The sequence below is a fragment of the Myxocyprinus asiaticus genome, chromosome 37 (genome assembly GCF_019703515.2).
Source record: "Myxocyprinus asiaticus isolate MX2 ecotype Aquarium Trade chromosome 37, UBuf_Myxa_2, whole genome shotgun sequence".
In the NCBI taxonomy this organism is placed as follows: Eukaryota; Metazoa; Chordata; class Actinopteri; order Cypriniformes; family Catostomidae; genus Myxocyprinus; species Myxocyprinus asiaticus.
The window spans coordinates 16475553-16501276 of NC_059380.1; the positions used below are offsets into that span (position 1 = coordinate 16475553).

The following is a 25724-nucleotide window of genomic DNA, read 5'->3' on the forward strand; positions in this document are numbered from 1 at the left end:
ATTACTTTTATTGTACTGTAGTGCTGCCTGCTATATGTGAATCAGCTGACCTAAACTCCATGTTCTACTGTCTTAGGAGACTCCTTTTTTCACAGCTGTTGTTCATATGGGCAAAGGAAGTTATTTTCCCCCACCCATCCAGGAAATACTCCCTCTCAAATAGAAACTCGGCTAACAGCTACACTCTTCTGCTCTCGACACTGCTGCTACTAAATGAAAAGAGAAAGTTTTTCACATTTCACAGACTTACTGGTGAGTCACATAATTCAATATTTGACTAAAGAGAGTTTTACACATACATAGAGTTTCTGGTCAAGGAGTTCTTGCTGAAGCAGGCATAGAATTAACTTCTGTAAGCCAAGCACAAAATGTATCTTCATTGGTGTGTCAAGCCATGGGGAACTGCTAAATTTACAGAGCAACTGTGGAGTCTGTATATTGAATGTGATTTTCTGAAAAAGAAACAGCAGTACAGAGTCCTTTTTTTTTTCCTTCAGAAATCAGTCAGTTCTTCAAAATATGCTGTTTAACACATGACAAATGATGAGTCTTACAATCTTCTGTTACAATCTGTACCATTGCTTGGGGTGTTAGTCATAGGAGGTAGATAAGTATCAGATTACATTATTATTAATTAGATGACATATAACTGAGACTTTTGCTGATGTTATGTTTGAAAAATATTTGCTGGTAATGTTCTAGAGCAAGGGCGCAGCTTTGGCTTACTCGCACTCTTGTTGTTCTAAACCCGCCTGACTTTCTCCCATGGAACCCAAAGGACATGTTAGGCATAATGATAGCCTCAGTCACCATTCACTTTCATTGTCCAAAATGAAGAAAATCATGGGAAGGACAGTCATCTACTGTAGATTATTCAAACCAAATATTGACACAGACAAACTGTTTGAGAAGGTGGTCCAGTTTGACAGGTGAACCCTGTTGGTCCTGTCATGCAGCAGTTTAGGGTGTGTTTGATCCAGTGACTTTCATTATCATGTGCGGTGTAGATTTGCTGCAGTAATTATCTTTTTGGTAGTTGTAAATGTTTTGTACAGCTCTCAGCAGATCTGCAAGTTCAGTGGTTTAAAGCCTGACTTTATTCAACATAACGCTGAGTTGGTGTTTGCTTTCATTCACAAAACAGAATAGGTGAGTCTCCCCACATGGTCGAGGTTTTGAATGAGCTCTCTCAACAAAATGGTGTCAACAAGTTGAGCAATAGTTGAAGAGGAATGATGTTTTAAAAGCAAATAGATAGAGTGATACTGGCGAATACTGGTGTGATTTTAAAAATAGTAGGCTTAAATGATTTACAACTGTATTAAAAAGATTAAAGCCCTTAAATGGGAGTAAATGTGGATCACCTTTATTTTTCATGTAGTTATTGCATAAATCCAATATAAGTGAAGCGGGTCATTATCACAATTACTTTGCTGACTATATGAATCTTTGTTGTCATAATAAGAAAGTAATCTATTGAACTTAATGGCATAAATCCCTAGTTGGGTAGTTCACATGAAATATTTTTGGAAAACTGACATCCTACTGTGTATATATGCTGTATCTAAAACTATTTTAAACAGCAATTTGCCTAATTCTTTTATAATTAATATTGCATGCAGCTTTTAAGACCTCATTAACTGAGAGAAAACAAGGAATATTTATACTTTTAAAAATTCATTTGTTACACTGCAGCACTATTTAAAAGGAATTATTGCACTAACTAATTTAATAAAAAATAAATCGTTAACTCAACTTAAAATTATAAGGCAACTTGCTGTACAGCTTTTTTGAGTTTACTTAACGTAATGTAAATTAGTTGTACTAACTTAATGTTTTTAGTTGAATTGTAAAACGTCATGGTTACTTGTGTAACCTCCGTTCCCTGATGGAAGGAACGAGACATTGTGTCGATGTAGTGACACTAGGGGTCACTCTTGGGAGCCCGAGACACCTCTGGTCTTTGATAAAAGGCCGATGAAAATTGGCAAGTGGTATATTCAGGTTTTATGCTGAGGAGCCGATATAAGGTCCAGCCATTTCAGCGGGTAGTTCAACGTTGTGGCAGGAGGAACACAAAGTCTCGTTCCCTCCATCAGGGAACGGAGGTTACACAAGTAACCATGACGTTCCCTATCTGTCACTCACTCAACTTTGTGTCGATGTAGTGACACTAGGGGTCCCTATACGAAACGCCACAATTGGCTTAACTGTGTTACGTGAACTGGCGGTGTGTGGTGGGCAGACTACTGTGTGCCTCATAGCCAGCACACCAGGTCGACACGTAACCTCCCCCAACATAGTTATGAGCGTCGAACGGCCCTTTGGGGACAAGTCGACTACCCAAAAGATAGAGACAGGCTAGCCCAGTCGTGGCCTCTTTTCCCCTTCTTTTTTCCACTCCTTAAAAAAAAGGGGGGTTATCTGACTGGGCCGCCAAGGAAACGAGTTAGCGGAAGATATATATCGCATGGGGTTAGCCTTACAGGGAACCGCCACATGCGGAGCACCTACCCCAGAACAGGGCTCTTAGTTAGCACGTGTACTGGGCCGGCAGCGAGTCTCTCCGAAAAAGGAAGTCAACCAGGGAACAAAACTTGTGAACACAACTGGGAATTAATGGCGCACGTCTTCAGCTCAAAAGGAGGTGGAAGGCGCTATGTGCAAGCGATACACCTGGCCGGCTATCCCAGGCTTATCCGCTTGTATTGCGTGCCACTACCTGGGACGAAACTGGTTCCACCCGGAGGTTGTAGAACCTTGTAAAGGTGTTTGGTGTTGCCCAGCCTGCTGCTCTGCAAATGTCTTTTAGAGAGGCACCCCTGGCCAGGGCCCAGGAGGCCGCTACACCCCTGGTAGAATGGGCTCGTAGCCCTACCGGGGGCGGCATATCCTGGGTGTGATATGCCATAGTTATGGCATCAATGAGCCAGTGGGCGATCCTCTGCTTGGAGACAGCGCTTCCTTTCTGCTGTGCACCAAAGCAGTCAAAGAGCTGCTCAGAGATTCTAAAGCTCTGCGTGCGATCCAAATAGATGTGTAAAGTGCGCACCGGACACCACAACAACAGGGCTGGATCTGCCTCCTCCTGGGGCAGCACTTGCAGGTTCACCACCTGGTCCCTAAAAGGGATGGTGGAAACCTTGGGCACATACCCCGGTCAGGGTCTCAGGATCACGTTAGAGTAACCCGGACCAAACTCCAGGCACGTTTCGCTTACAGAGAACGCTTGCAGGTCTCCTACCCTCTTGATGGAAGTGAGTGCAGTCAGGAGGGCAGTCTTCAAGGAGAGTGCCTTAAGCTCAGCTGACTGCAAAGGCTCACAGGGAGCTCTCTGTAGACGCTGAAGAACTACAGAGAGGTCCCACGAGGGAACGAGGCGCGGTCTGGAGGGATTCAGCCACCTGGCGCCTCTTAGGAACCTGATGATCAGGTCGTGCTTCCCTAAGGACTTACCGTCGACTGCGTCGTGGTGTGCTGCTATGGCGGCAACGTACACCTTCAAGGTGGAAGTGGACAGCCTTCCTTCCAACCTCTCCTGCAGGAAGGAAAGCACTGATCCGACTGCGCATCTCTGGGGGTCTTCCCGTTGGGAAGAACACCACTTAGTGAACAGACGCCACTTAAAGGCATACAGGCACCTCATAGAGGGGGCCCTAGCCTGAATGATCATGTCTACCACTGCAGGTTCCGCTTAGGTCTTCTGCATCCCGTCCAGGGACCAGACATGGAGATTCCAGAGGTCTGGTCGCGGGTGCCAGAGGGTGCCCCGTCCTCAGGGGAATTCGCTGGGGGGGGGGTTGTCATGAGAAGCGTGAGGTCCGAGAACCACGTTTGGGTGGGCCAGTAGGGTGCTACCAGGACGACCTGCTCCTTGTCCTCCCTGACCTTGCACAGGCGGTGTGTGGTGGGCAGACTACTGTGTGCCTCATAGCCAGCACACCAGGTCGACACGTAACCTCCCCCAACATAGTTATGAGCGTCGAACGGCCCTTTGAGGACAAGTCGACTACCCAAAAGATAGAGACAGGCTAGCCCAGTCGTGGCCTCTTTTCCCCTTCTTTTTTCCACTCCTTCAAAAAAAGGGGGGTTATCTGACTGGGCCGCCAGGGAAACGAGTTAGCGGAAGATATATATCGCATGGGGTTAGCCTTACAGGGAACCGCCACATGCGGAGCACCTACCCCAGAACAGGGCTCTTAGTTAGCACGTGTACTGGGCCGGCAGCGAGTCTCTCCGAAAAAGGAAGTCAACCAGGGAACAAAACTTGTGAACAGGGTCTGTGCAAGTAGGCTCACTGGGGAAAATGCATATTTGCGTAGGCCAGGGGGCCAGCTGTGTGCCAGCACGTCTATGCCGAGGGGAGCCTCGGTGAGGGCGTACCAGAGCGGGCAGTGGGAGGATTCTTGGGAGGCGAACAGGTCCACCTGTGCCCATCCGAATCGACTCCAAATCAGCTGGACCACCTGAGGGTGGAGTCTCCACTCTCCCCTGAGGGTAACCTGCCATGACAGCGCGTCCGCTGTAGTGTTGAGGTTGCCCGGGATGTGAGAGGCTCATAGCAACTTGAAGTGCTGCTGACTCCAGAGGAGGAGACGGCAGGCGAGTTGTGACATACAATGAGAGCGCAGACCACCTTGGCGGTTGACATATGCTACCGTTGCCGTGTTGTCTTTCCGAACTAACACGTGCTTGCCCTGGATCAATGGCTGAAACCTCCGCAGGGCGAGCAGAATTGCCAACAACTCGAGGCAGTTGATGTGCCAATGCAGTCGTGGGCCCGTCCACAGACCGGTGGCTGCGTGCCCATTGCAAACAGCACCCCAGCCCATTTTGGAGGCATCTATCGTGACCACGACGTGCCTGGAGACTAGTTCTAGAGGAACACCTGCCCGCAGAAATGAGAGGTCGGTCCAAGGGCTGAAAAGACGGTGACAGACTGGCGTGATGACCACGCAATGTGTCCCGTGGCGCCATGCCATCTCGGGACTCGAGTCTGGAGCCAGTGCTGAAGTGGCCTCATATGCATCAACCCGAGCGGGGTGGCCACTGCTGAGGATGCCATATGTCCCAGGAGCCTCTGAAAAAGTTTCAGTGGAACCGCTGTTTTCTGTTTGAATGCCTTCAAACAGGCCAGCACTGACTGGGCACGCTCGTTCGTAAGGCACGCCGTCAAGGAGACTGAGTCCAACTCCAAACCGAGAAAAGAGATGCTCTGAATCGGGAGAAGCTTGCTCTTTTCCCAGTTGACCCGAAGCCCTAGTCGGCTGAGGTGTGAGAGCACCAGGTCCCTGTGTGCGCACAACATGTCTCGAGAGTGAGCTAGGATTAGCCAGTCGTCGAGATAGTTGAGAATGCGAATGCCCACCTCCCTTAACAGGGCAAGGGCAGCCTCTGTGACCTGGGTAAAGGGAGATAAGGGTAAACAATGAGAATTTTTGGGTGAACTATTCCAACTAAGTCTCTCAGTAAGCTTAAGTAAATATTACTTATCAGTATTTACATATCATAAATTCATTGCATATTAAATACTATTTTCTCATTAAATTATCAAGCCAAAGCTGTAAGAGCATGTTACTAGCAGTTGAAAGCTTGGGGAATTATTTTGCCACAAATGACTGCCAGAACTGAACATTAAAGGAGTGTGCTGAAAAGCTTGCAAGTTCTATCTTCAAGACCAATCTTGACATTGTATGTTCTCGCCGTTTAAAATGTAAAGTTGATCATACTTATTTGACTTCACTGATTTTTTTTTCAAGTAATCTCAGCTTTTTATACACAAGGCAGTTCAATCACCTTTTAAAATATATATATATATATTTTTTTACAAAATGGAAGCTGGATTTTTTTACACTGTGAAGGCAAAAAGGTGATTTTAAAAATGGAAAATAGTGACAAGACAGCACCCAAAGGACACTTTTCCATAAACATTCATATAAGTTTTTACCTAAATTCTTGATATTGATTAAAAAAAAAGTCCATGTACACATTATGGGTCATCTATCAAGTAGGGCTGGGTGATAGGACTATGTAATTGGATATTGACGATGTCTTACAAAGATCTCGATGCCGATTCCGAACAGACATGGTCGACAATATCGGGAAATGGCAAAATGGCAAAACCATTGATCTGGGAAGTCGCCACATATATTAATTAGTAGCCCAGTGTGTGAAACTAGCACCCACCAAATGCGACGAGGCTGAACACAGTTCACAAGTTCCTCATCCAAATGTATTTCATGCACTGGTAATTATGCTCATTTACCTGCAACAGGCGGGCGACCTGTAAGACGTCTCGGAGAGACACTTGACAAGAAATGCTGTTTATCACAAAGACACGCGCTTGAAGAAACACACTTTATTATATTTTTAAGAACAGACAAAATAAAAGCCGTCAACAGCTGTGTTTATGCGCATTTTAGGATGTCGCATAAAATCTGCTGGATGGAAACACCAAGATGTGAATAAAATTTCCAAAATGCGCATGGAAAACTTATAGCTACGCTCGCTTGAGGTGGATACATTTTTTATTTGAGAAGAAATGCACATAAACTATGATGGAAACACATTTACCGAATAAACTCCTATTGAATTTAAAAGGAATACAAGATGCGCATCAAAAAAATCATGTGACTGAACAATTAATTCATAACTGGACGAACCAGCAGACCAGTCATCGCAACTGAATTGTTGCCCTGGTCATTCTTAAATACTGGTGTCCTAAAAATCCAAAGCCTGCATAGAGTTTGCAGAGCAAATAAGTTAAATACAAACTTGCACTTTTTCCTGAAGAGCAGGTTTATTGAATATCTGAATATTTAAAGAATATCTTATAGATCCACACCGCAAAGTCATGATGGAGGAACGCGCACACACACAGTGCTCCCAGAACTGTGTGATGCGGTGTCATTTCCAGAGTTATTAAAGTGTTTTTTCTGCACGTCCTAAACAGCAAGTATTTTATTAATAAAAGAGTCACACAGTCGCTACAATTTCCCCGGAAGTGACGATTTTGTTCTTTTGAACGCAAGGGATGGAAACGCGGCTTTATCGGCACACTGTTTTTGCCATATTCTGATTTTTCGCATAAATTAAATTCACAACTTGGATGGAAACATAGCTACTGCTTGTGTCTGATTCGCTGTTTGTTCAGAGGTGTGCAGCGTGAGCTGGAACAGGTCTCGTGTCTCGTGGAACAAGCGCATGTAAAGAGTTTTCACTCTTTTTTTTTTTTCTCTGTTTCATTCATCTGAAAACTGTTTGCAAGAATACTGTTGTCAGTGAGAATGTTGCAAATGATCTCTGATCATCTCGGGAGGTGCTGTGAGTTTAGTTCCCTTTATTTCCATGCGGTTAACATGCATTGTGAACACAACTCTGCAGGTTCAGTAATATATATCTTTGTATTAAAGAAACAAAGACGAAAGTGATTAAATCATAAAATAATGCAAGACATGTTCACCTTGAACTTGAAATTTAGTTTTATTTTATTTTCTTTATGCAGCATTAACTGTATTACCAAAATGCAATACAAACACAAATTTGATAAGAACACAAATTTTGCAGCATTATTTTGGGAACACAAGGGAATTTATTAGGCTTATTTATTTTGATTACCATTGTCTTTACATTTATAATTGTCTTTAGTTCTTAATCTGTAGGCTATTAGTAACTTTCCACCTCTTGTCGTTGACGGATGCTTATGTGATGGCCAATGTAGCCGTTGGAGACAGTAAATGTTTGGATTTGGGGAGGTGGTTAAATAAGATTTTTTGATCACTTTGTTATTTTAATGATTTTTTTGTTTAGTTTAAACAAAGTTTTTTTTTGTATTTTTTTTTTTTTTACGTTTTTTGTGTTTCAATATATGAATTGCATTGTTAAAGCAAAATCAATAAAGCAAAAAATTCACCGACCCTCGGCAGGAGGGTTGCCGATGTAATAGAATATTGCAATATTTTTTATGGTAATTATCGCTAAAATATTTTTTACATATCGCCCAGCCCTACTACCAAGTTACATTTTTAACTATTGAAATGTAAAAAACAACTGCGTAAAAATTGTGAAAAAATATATATATATTTATGTGTGTTGTCTGGAAGATTATAAGGCTATGCTTGTACATTTTGAAATGATCATACTTATTTTTTTACAGATTACAAATGCTGTGTTATGGAGTAAAGTGGATTATCTTGACCTCAAGTGCAAGTAAGGATTCACCGTTTTTTGTAGAGTGTGAGATAAAGGACTCCAAAAAAAAGGGGGGAAATGTTTCAGGTCAATGCTTCTGATAAACCGACACACTTGCACTGAGATGACAAAGGTTGAACTCAGGCAAGCCCATCCTTGGAAAATCATTGAAGGCAGTAAATCAGGATTGCATTATTAGACTTGATAAGAAAGAGGGTTGGAGAGAATTATTAATTTATCATAATGTTTATGAATTGCAGAAGGGTCCGAAAATGGACTTTTCTACAGCTTGTCTCAATGTGCTGTATCTTGTCAGTGGTCATGGTTTGTTGGGACAATGTGGATCACCATGTTGTGAGCCATGTGAAGTCATACTCCTACCGCTATCTGATCAACAGCTATGACTTCATCAAAAAAAGCCTCAGTGTCAGCCCAGAGGAAGCTGCCCGGTTTGGTAGTTTCCCATATCTGTTCAATAACAAGAACATCTGTAAAGACCAGGATGTGTTGCTGCTTCTGTTTGTGAAATCTTCTCCAGGAAATTTTAAAAGAAGACAGGCTATTCGCTCCACTTGGGGTAATGAGTCCTACATAAGTAATGAGCTGGGTGTTATCGTGAAGGTAGTGTTTGCAATGGGCCTCCACCCAGACATGCCCTCTAAGAATATCCTACAGAAGGCATTACACAAGGAACACATGAACCACAGTGACCTGGTTCAGCAGAACTTTCTTGACACCTTTCATAACCTCACTTTGAAACTTCTACTTCAGTTTCGCTGGACGCATGAGAACTGCGCCCATGCCCGGTTCCTTATGTCTGCTGATGACGATGTATTCATCCATGTTCCCAATTTGGTGCACTACCTTCAGGACCTCAGAAGACAGAATGTGCGTGACCTCTGGATTGGCCACATGCACAGGGGAGCACCTCCCGTTCGCCGTATGAACAGTAAGTACTACATGTCCTTTGAGATGTACCAGTGGAACTCCTATCCAGATTACACTGCTGGGGCTGGGTATGTGGTCTCGGGAGACGTGGCTGCCAAAATATATCAGGCCACCCTGTCTCTTAATGCCTCGATGTACATTGATGATGTCTTCATGGGTATCTGTGCCATTTCAGCAGGCGTCTCGCCCCAAGAACATGTTTACTTCTCGGGTGAGGGGAAAACACCCTATCACCCGTGCATCTATGAAAAAATGATCACCTCTCATGGACATGAGGATGATGTCAGGTATCTGTGGAAGGTTGCAACTGCACCAGAGGTAGAAGGTATATCCTCTGGATTGTTAGGGAAGCTGTATTGCACAGCTGTGAAAATAATGCTTCTTTGTAAGCCATACTTTTCGAACACCTATTCATGCCTGGCAGCTTTTACATAACTGACTGTGAGTCCAAGCAGTATTTCATCATTTTTGTTTACTTTTGTTTTCGATGTTAAATATTGTGTTATTTTTCCAATAAATATAAAAACTATGCACATAAGAATTTGTTTACCGCTTCTGCTTTTTAATGTTTTAATTATTATCGGGCTTTTGCCAGTTTTTATTTTTTATTTTATTTATTTATTTATTTGTATTTATAGTTAATGTAGAATAGACACAAAATCATTGGGAGGAAGGGAGAACTGGGTAGGAACATATCATGTGCCAGAATCGAAGCCTACTTCTCCCACATGAGCAGCTGGTTCATTTTTAGTTTATGATACCCAATACATTTACCAATGTTAGGCTGACAAATGCAACCTTATTGCACAGTGTTACCAAGTAATCATTATTCTGTACATACAAGTATAGTATAATATACAGTTTTTTTTGTTTGTTTTTTTTTACTGTGATTTTGAAATTATGACCATGCCTCATTCCTCGCAGAAATGTTGCCAAAAAATGTATATTTGCCATATCTGTTTGTATAACCCCCTTATCATTCTGAATTAAAACACATATAAACAGCATTAACAACCATTTTCTTTCAGTTCATTTAAAAATCAGCTAAAAGATCAAGATACGAGCCTATTTAGTGAGTCCTCACATAGAAATTTGGTTTTGCTGTGCTAAATTGCACATTATACATAGAATTTGGCCACCACTAAAAATGGAAAAATAAGCACATCTACATGTTGCAAACCTCTTTCTGATCACCAAAAAAAAAAAAAAAAAAAAGAAGAAAAAATAAACACACAATAGAAAATATCTGGCAGAATTTATCAGACAACAACACTCTTTAGGTGGGAAAAAGAAAGCAGGGGAAAAAAAGACAGAGGCCAACATACAAGTGATAAATTTAGTGTCATGAAATAAGAAACTGTAGTCATAGCAGCGCAAGACCTGTCATGACTGGGTGTGGAGGAACGACGTTTCAAACCAGTTTGTACACTATAAAAAAAGCTTTGTTGATCTGTTTTGAGAGAACTAAGAATACAGTGTTTTGCGATGCAAATGCAAACCAGTCATGCAATGTGCACTTACTTGATGGTTAACAAATAGAGACAAACAAGTTAATTCTGTATGTGTAGGAAAGTATTCCATGGAAAAAAAAAAAAAAAAATTAAATTACATTTCTTTAGAAACCATCAGAGTATGATTCACCACTTTGGTTTGGAATGCTTTTTATGGAATGATAACAACAAAAAGCCTGCTAATAGGTAATGTATTACTGGCAACTTTTATAAGGTAAAATGATGGGAGTAGCTAGAATTCTTCACAATTCTTCACATGAGAGAGGCAGAAATGAACCAGGGCTATGGTAAAAAATGCCCTTATAGTGAATTTCTTTCACCTTTTTCATCTGTTACAGAATATTTGCTAAATTTCACAATATTCTGTCTATTTAGCGATAAGCTAAGTGCCTCTATAGACCTGTAGTTGTCAGATATCTGTATTTTAGCTGCCCAATGGTTGTAATATATACTGTATAAGCAAAAACACAAGAGAGGTCATGATGTGTACTGTGGTTACTGGATGGTTATTTTTTCTCAATTCCTTATTTGACAGTTTAATTAAATTTTATTTTCAAATGGTGTCTAATCAAATTAATTCATTAAAACTTTATGAGCGACCGGCTTCACACATTCACTTTAAAGCGTGCAGCACATGCAGATTATATGTTTATTCAATTAAATTCCGTCCTTTTGCAGTTTAATAATCACACTAGGACATATCATGATTTTAATTTGATCAATTGTGCATTCAAACATTCATTTTTGTCCCAAATATGTCTGTGACATTACACATTTTAATGCCATTTTTTTGACTGGATTCAGTGATTCCGTCCATGTTTTCCGCATCACGGAAATCATAGGTCCCTATATGTGGTAACCTCAGTATAAGAGGACCCAACTGTTGAATTATTGAGAATTAATTCACATCCTGAGGTGTAAAGGCTGCATCACCACACTACCACCTCAGGGTGTGAATTGATTTTGTATTTTTTTTTAATCTGTAGTCCAACCATTTTTATTGACTAAAGTTTACAAATGTTTTTGTAGTTAACACCAGGGATGTGTACCATTCAGAATTGAATGAAGAATGCCAATTCAATTCCAATTCAGTTGCTGAATTTGGAGTGAATTTGAATTGAGGTAGCAAAAAGGATGTAGAACTGCAATTCGAATTGGAATTTAAGGAAGTAGAATTAAAATGGAATGAAATTCAAAGAAATTCACATGGCTGTTTTTTGAAAGTTAATTTTTTTAATAATACATTAGATTTTTCAGTATAACATGAAACAAGTTCTCATATTATGATATGCATAACGAATGGGATATTTCCATAAACATTACACTGTAAAAGCATTTTCTTAGATCAAGTTAACAATGCTAAAAAACATTGAAAGATTTACTTGATTATTGTAGTTTTTTTGGGCTTATCAACTTTAAGGAACGCAAGTTATGCATCTTTGCAGTTTTTTATTACAACGTACTTAGTCAAACCAACAAGTACAGCAGCGAGTTGGACTAATGCATTTATTTAAGTTCAAATTGGCCTATCCAAAATGTTCATGTGGTTAAATCCCATTTACCCTCTTCAAAGCATGCACTGGGTCATGACTAATATGGTTGCATTGTTTGGATAATTTGCATGGTTTTATTTACATTGTTATTGTAGATTTTGTTGTCATGGTAGTTAACTTGTTGTTTTGTGATGTCAGGATGAGTTTGTTTCTCTAATAAAATTATCAATTTGTTGATTGTTAACCTTGTCGTGTTTTATGTAGGCTATCAAGTGTCGAGGTCTGTGTGTGCCATTTTAAAATACCTTATATCTTTTTTTTTTCTCATAAGTGTTGATGTTACGAGTAAAAATATGATATTATTGGTTTAAGACAACAAGCACATTGCTCTCCATAAAATCTATGTTTATAGAAATGTTTATGAGATGCTCAGAACAGTTTAAAACCATGTAAATGAGGAAAGCAATTGTCATCATAGGACTAGGTTGACAGAGTTTAAAGGAATATTCCGGGTTCAATACAAGTTAAGCTCAATTAACAGCATTTGTGGCATAATATTGATTACCACAAAAAAATATTTTGACTCTTAAAGTTAACTTAATTTAAACGTAATTGTTAAATGTGTAAAATGAATATGTAATATGTAAAGCTAATATGTAAAAGTCATGGAAGGTTGGCATTTTAAATTCAGATAATTTACTTCAGATTAATTCAACTAAAAATCAATGCAAACTTACTGTAACTTTTTACATCAATAATAAATATAATAAAATGTAACAATGTTTAAAATGCTACCTATAGACTCCAGCCAGGTCTCCTAAGCAACCAAATTGGCCCGGATGCTAGGGAGGGTAGAGTCACATGGGGTAACCTCGGTGGGGTGCGTGGTGAGTCGTGCGTGGATGCCGCGGAGAACAGCATGAAGCCTCCACATGCACTATGTCTCTGCGGTAATGCACTTAACAAGTCACGTGATAAGATGCACGGACTGACGGTCTCAGACGCGGAGGCAACTGAGATTCATGCGGAGGCAACCGAGAGTCACTACACCACGAGGACTTAGAGCACACTGGGAATCAGGCATTCCAAATTGGGGAGAAAGGAGGGGGGGAATAAAAAAATTTGCTACCTATAGAAATTTGTATTTCATTTATTTCACTATATTTAATACATTTTCATTTTATGGTCCATGGTGGAAGAACACTCTAATTTGTATTTCCGGACTGGGTCCCAGAGCGTAAGTGGTTAAAATATATTTAACAAATATTTTGAATCTATTTTTATGAAGTTATCTGAAAACAATGTGGTGGACCATTTCTGATTCTGTACAGCAAAAATAAAATCTTTTGACAATTATGTTAAATTTATTAATTTATTTATTTTAGAGAGAGAAATGTTATGTCTATAAGTTAAACATTTTATTCTACCTATTAAGGAATAAATAGGCATACTTGGTAAAAAATAATAAGGTAATTAATTGTCACAAAATGTGTCTTGGACTAATGAAATTGTGTAGTGTGACTGTGTTGAATTTCTTTTAATTGAAACTCAGTAAATTCCACTTCCTATCATTCCAATTCAAATTCAAATTCAACTTCCTGTGGGGCATGGCCTATTCAATTCAAATTCCAACTCATGAATTGAAAGGGAGTTAATTCTGAAATTTCCACAACCCTGGTTAACACAACAGCAATGTTAAAAGAAATTAATATTTTGCACTATATCAATACTTGTAATTTCATCAACACAAAGCAGAGATGACAGCATATGAGAAGAGAATGTGTTTATGAAAGTCAACCATTGATGTTGTTTCCCAGTGTGCAGCCACCAGACGAATACAAATTTGTGTATTTCACATCCTGTGTCCTGACCGTTACCATGTTTTGTACATGTAACAAAGACCATGTTAGCGACACAGTCAAACAGTTTTATTATACAAAAATATTTTCCAGGACAAATAATTATTTTACAGGAAATGACTTTTCCATAACTAGAAAAATGCACTGCAAAACTCCAGGTTTTCCAGGACACGTGGGAACCCTGGTGTTTTTATGTTTGTTATAAAAAATATGAACTCATAAAGGTAAACAAAAAAATTATATATATATATATATATTATTTCTGACACTGCTTTACATATTTTTCTTTTTTTTTTCTTGTATTATTTTATCAGGAAGACCCTCTTTCTCAAAAGACCTGTACTTGGATCCATGTTTTTGGATCTTACCTCCGTCTGTTTGAAAGGGTCTCTTCCGTTTCATTGTTCATAAGAACATGACTTGAGCCTCCCTGACTTCCTTCATGCATGACCTCAATCTGTGAAAAACCATAAGAAGACAAAACAACACTGTTTGAAGCCAACTTTAAAAGTGGCCCAATTTATTGTCTGTTTGTACTGCATTGTATATTGAGTAATGACATAAGATCAACACATTCTTTTTTTATTCATTAAAATATGAAAGGCAAGAAGGTCAAATGCCTCTTAGATATTGTTTTTTACATTTTAATTTACTAATGAGATCGGATTTACCTTGATGCCACCTTTCGCTTTGCGAATATTTTTCCGCTTTGCCAGTTCTGCTTCACTGGGCGGCTTATTGGTGCTGGAGTTATCTGTGCCTTTGCGATTTGATGCTGTAGAGTTAAAGAAGAATTAAACAAGCTGGAAGGCTTTACAATATTTTCCACTTAGATAATTCAGCATACAATGCCTAAATGTAATGCCGTTCAGTCAAAGTCTTCAGTTAATTTTCATGAATGTGAACACACCAGGGTCTTTAGAAAAACTCTCTAAGACTGTAAACTGAAATGAGGGCAAGCATCTGGAAAAAATGTTGAGCGGTAAATCAAACACAAATACCACTAACCCCCAGGGTGTGCTGAATGACTCCAGCCAGGTCTCCTAAGCAACCAAATTGGCCCAGTTGCTAAGGAGGGTAGAGTCACATGGGGTAACCTCCTCGTGGACGCTATAATGTGGTTCGTTCTCGGTGGGGCGCGTGGTGAGTTGAGCGTGGATGCCGCGGTGGATGGCGTGAAGCCTCCACACGCGCTATGTCTCCGTGGCAATGCACTCAACAAGCCACGTGATAAGATGCATGGGTTGACGGTCTCAGACACGGAGGCAACTGGGATCCGTCCTCTACCACCCGGATTGAGGCTAATCACTACGCGACCACGAGGACTTAGAGCACATTGGGAATTGGGCATTCCAAATTGGGAGAAAAAGGGGAAAAAATCCACACAAAAAAATAAAAAATAAATAAAAAATACCACTAACCACTGGAGGTCTCTGGATATGCATGCATTTCGGTGAACACATGCGTGGCTAAGTTCGAACTTACCAGGCGTGGTGGATTGTGGGGTTTTAGCTGAAGGCCGCTTTGGTGAAGACTCTGGTCGAGGTGCAACAGGTTGAACCGGCCTGGTTTGCTTAGCGGATAGCTTCTTCAGACTTGTATGTCTTTTCTCAAACATCTCTTGAATGTCGTTTAGTCTTTTCAGAGCCTGTTGAACTTTGCTCTGCATGGAAAGAGATAAAACATAATGGAATACAAATATTTCAGAAAAACGTAATACCAGCTTCATTTCATTTAATAAAATACACTACATGGCTAAACGTATGTGCACACCTCATTCTAAATATTATTAATGCCAACAGTTTTAAAATTCAGTTAAAACTCTGTTAAAAAAATTACAAGCACAATTGGGTGTGATCTTACAGCCGTGCAAACCGAATGCCATCAAACCAATATCAAATGTACCTTGACTAGGTCTGAGAGGACAATCTCATACTGGTTGCTGAGGTCTTTAAGGTGAATAAATTGCTGCTCTTTGGCTGATTCAATGTACTTTTCGATATCTTGCAGTGCTGTTTCTGCACCTTCCTGTGTCTGGCATCTGTCTACAGCCTGAGAGGCCAGCAGATATACTCCAGACTCACACCATTGGTTTACCTGCAACACACAAACATACATGCACCTTGGTATCAATATTCTACATCCATTTGTCCAAGACACAAATTGAATCCCAGTGATAAACTCCAGATTATTTAAAAAGATAGCATGTTCCTCGCTAAACTGAATTGATGGAGGAATTATGAATAAAAGTAGATTAGCAGTTTTGACTAGGGATGTGCCACGTGGTTGAATGATCAACTAGTTGTCCAACAACTAACTAGTCGATTAGTGGGGTCGACTACTAACATTCTTATTTTTAGTGGTGGTGGTTTTAATGAGAGACGCAACTTCTTAGAGAGTGTTTTTGTGTGATTATAGATTACTGTGCTTAAGTGAATAATCGTCAGCACAGTAAAACTCTCAGCAAGACGATTTGTCTCTTTAATACTTTCAGTTTAGTCCATTTATGCACTGCTGCTCTTTCAGCCATCAAAGCGCTGCATCAGCAATACATTACAAGACGATCACTGTCAGACATTAAATCCTCTGCTGTGAGTAATGCTCCCATATTTGTGAGGTGCTTTGGAGAGATTAAAGTCTTTTGCTGATTCTGTCTGACACTGCATAAAAATAAACAGCTGCAGTAAAACAGATTAAAACTGCTGGATGTCGTGAAATGTGTGTTGTGTACCCACAACATTATCCCGCAGTTCTGCGCTTTTAAATGCACAGCGAGGATCACCTTGAGACTCCCAAGTGCTTTGGTTACATTGAAGCTCGTCATTCTGCGTTCAAGATGCGCATAAGCGGTTTTGTGCGGCTCAGTATTGGAGCCTTTCTTATTTCTAACGTTTCTTAATTTGATAGTTTTGTGCAGTAAGATGTTATATTGATTTAGCCTATATTTTTGTTGAATATGCGTTCGTTACCATGTTGAAGTTCTGCGCTTATAGCGTCCATATATCCCTCTGAAACATGTCTGATCGGGGTCACTTGAACATAATGGAGCTTTATTATTCATTATTATCCTTAACACAGACTATCAACCGACCGACTAATCGATTATGAAAATTGGTAGTTTTGCACATCCCTAAATTTGACACAAGTCTGACTTGAACTCAGATTACACAAACTACACAAAAGCACTTTTCAGTTAAGGAAACACCAAGGTTGAATTCTACAACATAGTATTAGTAGTGCAACCTTTCTGTCTCATTATCGACTGACCATAGAGTGGGATCTCCTTGACAAAGTAACCTTGATAGTTTTTGTTTTTGATGCTAAAACCAAAGCAATTCCTCATGTGGACATGCATGGATTAAATGCATTCATGCATACATTAACATGCAACAGATGTCGAGATTTTCACTGAAAAATGACTTAAATTTCAGGCTGTTTCTTACCAAAACCTATCTCATGCCTTCGGAAAACTTAAAATATGGCACACAAGTTGCATGGACAACTTTTGTGATACTTCTGGGTGACTCTCAACTGCCATTGCTTTGAAAAGACTGACCGAAATATTTATTAAAAATTCATATAAAATTCCTTTTGTGTCATTCGGGTTTGGAACAACATGAGGGTGATTAAATTATGACAGAATATACATTTTTTGGATGAACTGTTCCTCTGCTAGTGTGGAAGCTTGACAGGATTTGAATTGTTCCACTGACCTCGTCTAATCGCTTATGGATATCAAGTGATTTAGTCAAAATATCCTGTTTCTTTTTGGCCTCATTGCTGAAGTCATCACAGATCCGACGCAGTTCGACACACTTGGGGCGGATGGAGTCCACAGCGTAGTGGTTACTCTGGATCAGCTGGTCGCCATGCTGGGCATGAAGCTGAGCTTTCTCCAAGGACTCCTGTACATGTCAACAAAAACAATGAACCATTATTGTACAAATTACTCATTCTGTTCTCTTGACTAATCTTAATACTTCACTTGTGCATACACACATTTGGTAGAGACTTTTATCCAAAGTGACTTACAGTGCAAGGTATACAATTTTAGCAGTTTGTGTTTTCCATGGGAATCAAACCCATTAGCTTGAGCTCTAATTACTACGGTATGGCAGGTAATGTGTTTTTACACATTATCACCACAATATCTGCACATTTTGTCAGTTTGAACACAAACCAAAAAGAATAATCTGAAGTTTAGCTGTTTTACAACAACAACATAATTCCACTGCCTCTCTTCGAGTATTGAAGTTAAATCTCAGAGCTGACCAATAGAATGCTGTTAAATTCAATGGGCTCCTTTTCATAAAGATCCCTCCTGGTTTAAGATTCAACATTTTTGCATCGTGACCTGAGCTTTGTCCTCCAGGGTTTTCAGATCCCCCAGCAGGTGTTCCATCTGACCCACACAGTCTCCAGTATCAGACAGCCCCAGTAGAGCCTCCATCATGCCATCCAGAGACACTTTCACCTATAGAGATACAATAAACAAATTAAAATGACCAATTACAACTTGTGATTTATTGAACAAATGACCTCAAGTTAGTAGAGCACAGAGAGGCATATTCACTTTTGCAAGTGGTTTTTCAACCACTTATGCTGTGTCTTATTCAATAACCACCCACAATCTAGTTTAACCAAGCAATATCTGCATTTAAATGAAGTCACCATAATTTTTTTTCAGTACGCACCTCCTTACTATATAAATTAGGCTTATTACTGTATATTTGCACTTTATTCACAAAAGTCTGGTGCAACTAACACTGCACTATTACAGTTTTTCTCAATCGCTTTGGCACAATCGTAGAATGACTATTAAACTTCGTCAAACTATATGATTAACTATATGAACATTAGGTCATTTGTTCACATGACTAGTCATTTATAATTGCTTTGGCACAAAATGCATTGAGTAAGCCTTGCAGATCAAAATAGTTTGCATTAATTTGCTATTGAATGATATTAATCTCAAATGCAATTATACACGTTCATTGTGTAAATCCCTACATGCTAAATAGAACAACCAACAATCACAATAACCTGTCACACATATATTAGATACATAATAGTTATGTGGTATTATTGTAATAGTTGTCAGATGGATAGATGTAGGCTAGATGGGGAACAATTCAATTTCCTCACAATTTAGAGCTATGTGTGTACAGGTAAGTATTCATCGTTGTACACTACACAGTGCTGTAATCTCCTTGTCTTTCAATACTGACAAGTACAACCTGTATATGCAGAATATGTTACACAATGTGTATAATGTGTAACTATGATTTACAATATCTACTGTAAATTATTTCCTAAATTGCTAAATTGCTTTACTATCTTTTATAGAGAGTGATGGAGCTGGAGGCTGATGAACCCCCACACATTTTTGTGTATGTTGATGAGGCAGGATTCAACTTGACCAAGGTCAGGAGACATGGCCGTAATATTATTGGTCACCGAGCCACTGTTGATGTGCCAGGCCAGCGTGGAGGGAACATTACATTGTGTGCTGCCATATGTGGGAATGGTGTACTCAGCCACATTCCCATCATTGTGCCCTATAACACGCAACGTCTCCTCAATTTCCTGGAAACTCTTTACAGGGATCTCATTCCTGAGAATGAGAGGAGGTTGGTAAGAAATGACTAGCCAATGTATGTTATACTTTGGGACAACGTAAGTTTCCATCGTTCAGATACAGTCAGGGAATGGTTTGTTGCCCACCAATGTTTTTTGATGGAGTTTCTCCCACCATACTTCCCATTACGAAATCCCATTGAGGAGTTGTTTTCTGCATGGAGATGGAAGGTCTATGATCATCGTCCTCATGACCAGTTGTTCTTACTGGGTGCAATGGATGCTGGTTGTGAGGATATTACAGCAGATTGTTGTAGAGGGTGGCTGCGTCATGCCAAAAGATTTTTCCCTCGATGCATTGCAAGGGAGGATATCAGGTGTGATGTAGAGGAAATGTTGTGGCCAGACAGAGAGGAGAGATTGGAAGACCCATGAGGTTGGTGAACTTGCAGCATATTTTCTTATTTCTTGCACATATTGCAGTTCCTGAAATTTGCTGTTGTATATATTTTTTTCTGTTCAAGCTTTCTTTACGTATTTTCATTTGGCTGTAAAGTGTGTACATACAATGATGAGAAATGTTTGAATACATTTTCTATTCAAAGTACAGTGTGTGCCATGACTTTTTGACATCAATACTATTCAGCTGCCTACATATACAATGTTAGCAATTGGACAATATTACATAGTGGGTAACTATCACACTTTCAGATTAAACTGTCATTTGACAAGATGTCTTTGCATTTTTGTGTTAGTCTAAGCAATGATAAAGAAACCTTTTGTTTTGATGACAATGATTTATTCATTGATGGATTTATTTACATTTTTATGTAGTTAATTCTTTTGATCGAGTAATAACCTTTTGCAGGTCACACAGAGTGGTGTGCTGAATGTGCCACATGATTTGAGATTGGAACTTAGAGTTTTGACAATTGTACGTTTGTTTCAGTAAATGTGCCAAATCGATTGAGAAAAACTGTAACAGAAAACATGACTTTAAAAGAGACATTTGTGAACATTTTCTAGTGATCATGGCAGCAGTAATTAATCCAATGATGATCAAATAATGGAGAAGAGCATTTTATCCAGGAATATATCCAGACACATGGTGTATTCAAATGTATTGTTGGTATTTTAAAGAGCTGATTCAGGTGCCTGGGTCACAGCGGTGGAGCGATGCTGTGCAGTACCAGTGAAGTATGTCAGATTGTGGTAGTTTGTTGCATCCTGCGTAGCCTAGTTCTCGTAACCAACTGGAAAAATGGGGTATTATGCCATGCAAATTGCATACAGCAAAGTTTTTTTGTTTTTGTTTATGTTGTTACCTGATTTCCACAATTCCTTTAGTGAACCAGTGTTAGAACAACACAGTCAGCACATACAAATAAACAACACTATCCCTCCCTTGACTTTAAATGTGAAGTTAACACAAATTGTACTTTACCTCTCTGAAGTCCTGCTCAAAGTGACGTAACTGTAAGCACTGCTCTAACTTGAGGTGATGCCTCGACCAGAACTGTTCAAATGCATTCTCTGTCTCATCGAGCTGTGCTAGCAACCTGAGACAAACAAACAAAAGCTTTTATGACACTGTGTGTCAAGGTAGGTACAATTATTATTGGCTTTTCTATAGCTTTCTTAGACATGGACCAGACATTTTATAGATATCTTCTGTATAAAAGCATTTTCTCTGTGGCAGTTGGTCATTGGCTCCTGGAGGTAAACAGTATGTTACACACCTCTCAACAGTTGTTTGGTTCTCTGTTTCATCCGAATTCAGAATGTGATTCTCGGTTTTGTTGGCCTGGCCTTTGATACAAGACAGCAGAGTATTTCCTTGTTTCACAGCTAACTTTAACTCTTCCTGTGCAGAAGGAAGGATATTCTTTGCTTGATATGTGAAATACTGGACGGTTAATTATTTCCAACATTTGCATACATGTAACATACAGTATAGGCACAGAGGTGTTCACAGTAAATCAAGAAAAATGCATATAATTTTTACACAATTTGAAAAATGATTGCCTGTGGTCTTTGCTTACTGAACTGATAAAAGCTAAATGATTTACTGTATATTCAGACATAGGCTATACATAAAGGGCAGAACTATAATAAATAAAATCAGATCACAAAAATAAATCATTATAAAATAAATAATTTAGTAGGAAAAAAATAACTTCCTGAACTGATGAATTTGAATATGTCTCAACAGAACATAAAAATAAAAGTAGCAAGTTAAAAAAATTAATAAAAAAAACATTGTATTTAGTTTTTTTTTATTTTTTATTTTATTTTTTTGTTTCATAGCTTTGGATTGGATTGTGGATGTATTAATTGCATTAAAAGAATATTTCACCCCGAAACTTAAATTCTGCCATCATTTACTCAGCCTCTTGTTGTTCCAAACCCGCATGACTTGCTATGTTCTGTGGAACACAAAAGGTGAATATCTGTAGAATATCCTGGCCGCTCTTTTCCTTATAATTAAACTGAATTGTGACTGAGTCTGTCAAGCTCAAAATGACCAAAAAGAATCATAAACGTAGTTCAAATGATTTGTGCAATATATTCCAAGGCTTCAGAAGAAATCTAACACGAAACAGGGCCGAACGGGTGGCGATAAGCTGAAACGGGCCTTCGCGTTATGACAAACGGGCCGCGACTGGCTGAAGAGGGCCACAAAACGGTGCTGCGATATGCCAAAGGGGGCCGCGATATGCAGAAAAGACAGTGATATGGGTGAGTAAATGATGACTTGAATTTGTATTTTTGGGTGAACTATTCCTTTAAGCAAATTGTCATGCATGAACAAATTTCACCCACCATATCACTACCTGTGAACGAAAATTTCTACAGTTCTACAGTATCTACTCTTTCATAAATGTGACACATTACCTTGAGCTTATTGTGTTTATCTGTGTGTGCGATGAGCAAATCTTTGGTGCACTGCACATCATTGGGGAGTTCGGTTTCTGCCAGGTCAGTTCCAAACTGTTGCAGCATCTGTGCTGTGCTCTTCACTGTTAATGCAAAGTTTTCAATGGTCTAGGACACAAAAGTTTGACACAATCTGAGTACATAACAGTGTTGTAGTACTCGAGTCCATGACTCGGACTCAAGTCCGACTCAAGTCACGATATTGACGACTCGTGACTCGTCTCGGACTTGAACACTAATGACACGGACTTGAACTTGGAATGATATTCTAAAGCTCACTCACAATGTAAGAGACATGAGCAAATCAAATGACAGAAACCATTAACAAAGAACATGTTGCGACTCAAGTCCTCTCAAAACTTTCACCTCTTACCTGCACAAGTTTGTCTAGAATGCATGAAGGATTTTACAGAATCTATGTGGTGGCACATACGTAGAAAATTCGAAAATATGTGGAACAAAATCGTAAATCATTATAATGAGTCATAGTTAAAACAGGAACATAAGATCATGTTGGCGTGTGTTCATGCATTTATGACAGGTGCAGTTTTACATACAGATGGAGACTGGCTCATGTGATGCGAGTTCATCACAAATGTACTCTAAAACAGTTAAGTAATCCCATTGTTAAAAGGACAAACATCCATCCATCCATCCATCCATCCATGAAAAATCATGTGAATTGCTCCAACGCCTGAATTATAATGAATTCTGATAATATAACACTAGAGGACAATGCCTGAGAAAATAATAAATAAATAAATAAAATTCAAATAAATGGCAAGAAGTCACTGTTGTTTACAGTGGAAAGTTATTTTTCTGACATCTAATTTTTTATTTCCTTAATTATTGTATAGGCCTATATACAACATTGTGATAGATAGATAGATAGATTGATTGTGTGTATGGTTTCGTGTACAATACACTTCGAAAGGCTGAATGTGTGTGTGTGTCAATAAATTTAAAATGGCAACAGAATTGTGATTTCTTTGCTTATTTTATGACACAGACAAGGACTCGTAACTCGGACTTGTATGCATTTATTGGCGACTCAACTTCGACTCGACTCGGACACAATATTGGTGACTTGGACACTGACTTGCGCAGTGAGGACTCTGACTCGACTCGGACTCCAGATCTAGTGACTTGACTACAACACTGGTACATACTATGTACTGTATATCTATAATAGATACTGTATATTACAATCTTTTTTTGTTGTCAAGATTAATATTATTTAAAAGACAGCAGACAGACCTCCAAATAGCATCAAAAAAAGAAAACCCTGATAAATAAAATGTGGGATATGAATGACTTTACTGTACTCTACTGGAATTCATTTTAAATTAACCTCTGATGAAACAATAAAATATAGCATTTTTATATGAGTGATTCAGCTAATTAAACGTTTACAGTATGTATCCCTGTTGAAAAGACCAGCATTGATGGTCACCAGCATTTTTCATATGTCGTCTGGTCCCAAGAGTGAATGCTAGTGGCTTCTGAATCAGCTTAACCAGCAGGACTTTCTAGGTCATCCAGCTAGGTCATAACCAGAAAAAGCATGATGGTCGACCAGCTTCACTAACTGCTATGTCTATGCTGGTTGTCCAGCATGAACCATGAAATTCATGCTGTCCTAAGCTGGTCTTCTCTGCAGGGTATAAACAACAATTGTATGAAGCTATTTCTCACTGTACGATGATGGATCCATTGACTGTGGCAATAGTCCAGGGTTCCGCCCAGATCGCAGGTCAGCTGGCCTTTATCGATGTAGCCATGCAAGTCTGACAGTGAATTTAGCATAACAATCTACAAGGCAATAGAAAAGAATGAAAATTACCAATAAAGTATGTGAATGTATTTATATCAGGCTTCTCCGTAACCTTTCAGGTACGGATTTATACTGCTTGCGGTTACGTCAATGTTCAGACAAAAGTCATTTACACTATTGTTATGTGGGTCTGTTGAGCTGTGTGAGTGTATATGTACAACTTTAATCTGCCCACACAATCACACTAAGCTGTTTTTTTCACAACCTTGGTGGAGGTCAGTTATGACTGTAAAAGCCTATGTGCCTTATGGAAACTTTGAGCTGGTTAAACTATTCATGCAAACAGTTGAGTTTACTACTTTAGGTGAACATGGGGTCTTGTGAAACTTATGGGTGTTTCTTTAACTACAAGCACATGTCCCAGGGGTTGCTTTTAATTAAAACCTACAGATATTAGCATTCTTATTTTTTGTTATATGATGATTACATTAAAACTTTTTACCATGCCTTCATCATTTATTTTATCAGTTTTTAAATGACTTTTATGTACAGATTTTAATGCTTCCATCTTAAAATATGAAAATCCATTCTGAATGAATTATTACAGTTTTAAAACTATAATAATCTTAACAAAGAGTGATATAGGCCTACATAAACCATTTCAATATGAACTGTGTGAAAATTACTTATCTACATTGATCAAAAATGTTACAAAAATTATGATTGTCCTACAGTGACGTCACCAACAATTTTGTCCCTAATAACGTTTTTTCAAAGGTTATTGTTTTTGTTTACCATGGAGATAATGTCAGTGAAGAGCTTGCTTTAAATGTGTGAATAACAAAGAAAACAAAGAAAATATCAAGATAAATATTACTTGTGAACAGAAAATTGTATTGAGCATCATTTCAAATCAAGCTGTAATTTTGTTAAAATATGTGCGCACAAAAAAAAAAAAAGTGTTTTGAATTGTGTGTATTTCGGATATAAAAATTATAGCTATGAAATTAGCCTTCCATTTTCTTCCAAAAAAAATTTAAATGTAATTTTCACCACAGAAACAAACGAAACTTTCATGGTCACATAAAGAGATGCATACAGATGATAATCGCAGATACTAGCAAGAAAAGTGAACGTGACTGTGGGAAACAAACTAGTATGTTTGCATGTGTTACATATCACCACCATGACCTATAACCGACAATAAAGCATGACCTCATAAACCGCACAGTGCAGCAGTCTCAGTGATGTCTTTGTAACACTGTCCTCTCTGTCTTTTAAAGTGCCTTCAAAAACACAGAGGGCAGGCAAGAGATCATATGCACACAATCTGTACGTTAACACCCTTTTAGACATGCATAATACAACATGGTGACAGGCTACATGTCAATAATTTAGTGGATGAATGATCATGGTTACAGACACACAGTTGAGG

At 39.0% G+C, this 25724-nt stretch overlaps 2 protein-coding genes across 5 annotated transcripts in view; one reads left to right on the top strand and one right to left on the bottom strand.

The window, feature by feature from the left end:
- Positions 1–25724, bottom strand: part of LOC127428054 (guanine nucleotide exchange factor DBS-like) — a 90107-nt gene that overhangs the window by 35347 nt on the left and 29036 nt on the right. For all 3 annotated transcript variants that reach the window (XM_051676089.1, XM_051676088.1, XM_051676087.1), the window contains exons 7-16: positions 24211–24327; positions 22474–22623; positions 21318–21442; positions 21023–21137; positions 18356–18475; positions 17715–17906; positions 15907–16098; positions 15487–15664; positions 14673–14776; positions 14370–14458 (exon numbers count right to left, since the gene is read on the bottom strand). In XM_051676089.1, the coding sequence (XP_051532049.1) occupies positions 14370–14458; positions 14673–14776; positions 15487–15664; positions 15907–16098; positions 17715–17906; positions 18356–18475; positions 21023–21137; positions 21318–21442; positions 22474–22623; positions 24211–24327 (1382 nt within the window). The remainder of the gene's footprint in view (positions 1–14369; positions 14459–14672; positions 14777–15486; positions 15665–15906; positions 16099–17714; positions 17907–18355; positions 18476–21022; positions 21138–21317; positions 21443–22473; positions 22624–24210; positions 24328–25724) is intronic.
- LOC127428068 (lactosylceramide 1,3-N-acetyl-beta-D-glucosaminyltransferase A) lies at positions 145–10367 on the top strand. 2 transcript variants are annotated; one of them, XM_051676125.1, is made up of 3 exons: positions 145–252; positions 8156–8208; positions 8451–10367. In XM_051676125.1, exons 1-3 carry the CDS (start codon positions 214–216, stop codon positions 9571–9573), a joined length of 1215 nt encoding a protein of 404 aa, XP_051532085.1. In that variant the 5' UTR covers positions 145–213; the 3' UTR covers positions 9574–10367. The 2 variants fall into 2 exon arrangements, with proteins under 2 accessions (XP_051532085.1, XP_051532086.1); XM_051676126.1 differs by having other exon boundaries at positions 157–252; positions 8156–10367.

Excerpts from the sequence above, each read along its gene's own strand:
- LOC127428068 (XM_051676125.1), top strand. The coding sequence starts at position 214 with ATGAAAAGAGAAAGTTTTTCACATTTCACAGACTTACTG. Across the intron at positions 253-8,155 it reads CACATTTCACAGACTTACTG|ATTACAAATGCTGTGTTATG; the intron begins GTGAGTCACATA and ends ATTTTTTTACAG. Across the intron at positions 8,209-8,450 it reads TATCTTGACCTCAAGTGCAA|AAGGGTCCGAAAATGGACTT; the intron begins GTAAGGATTCAC and ends TATGAATTGCAG.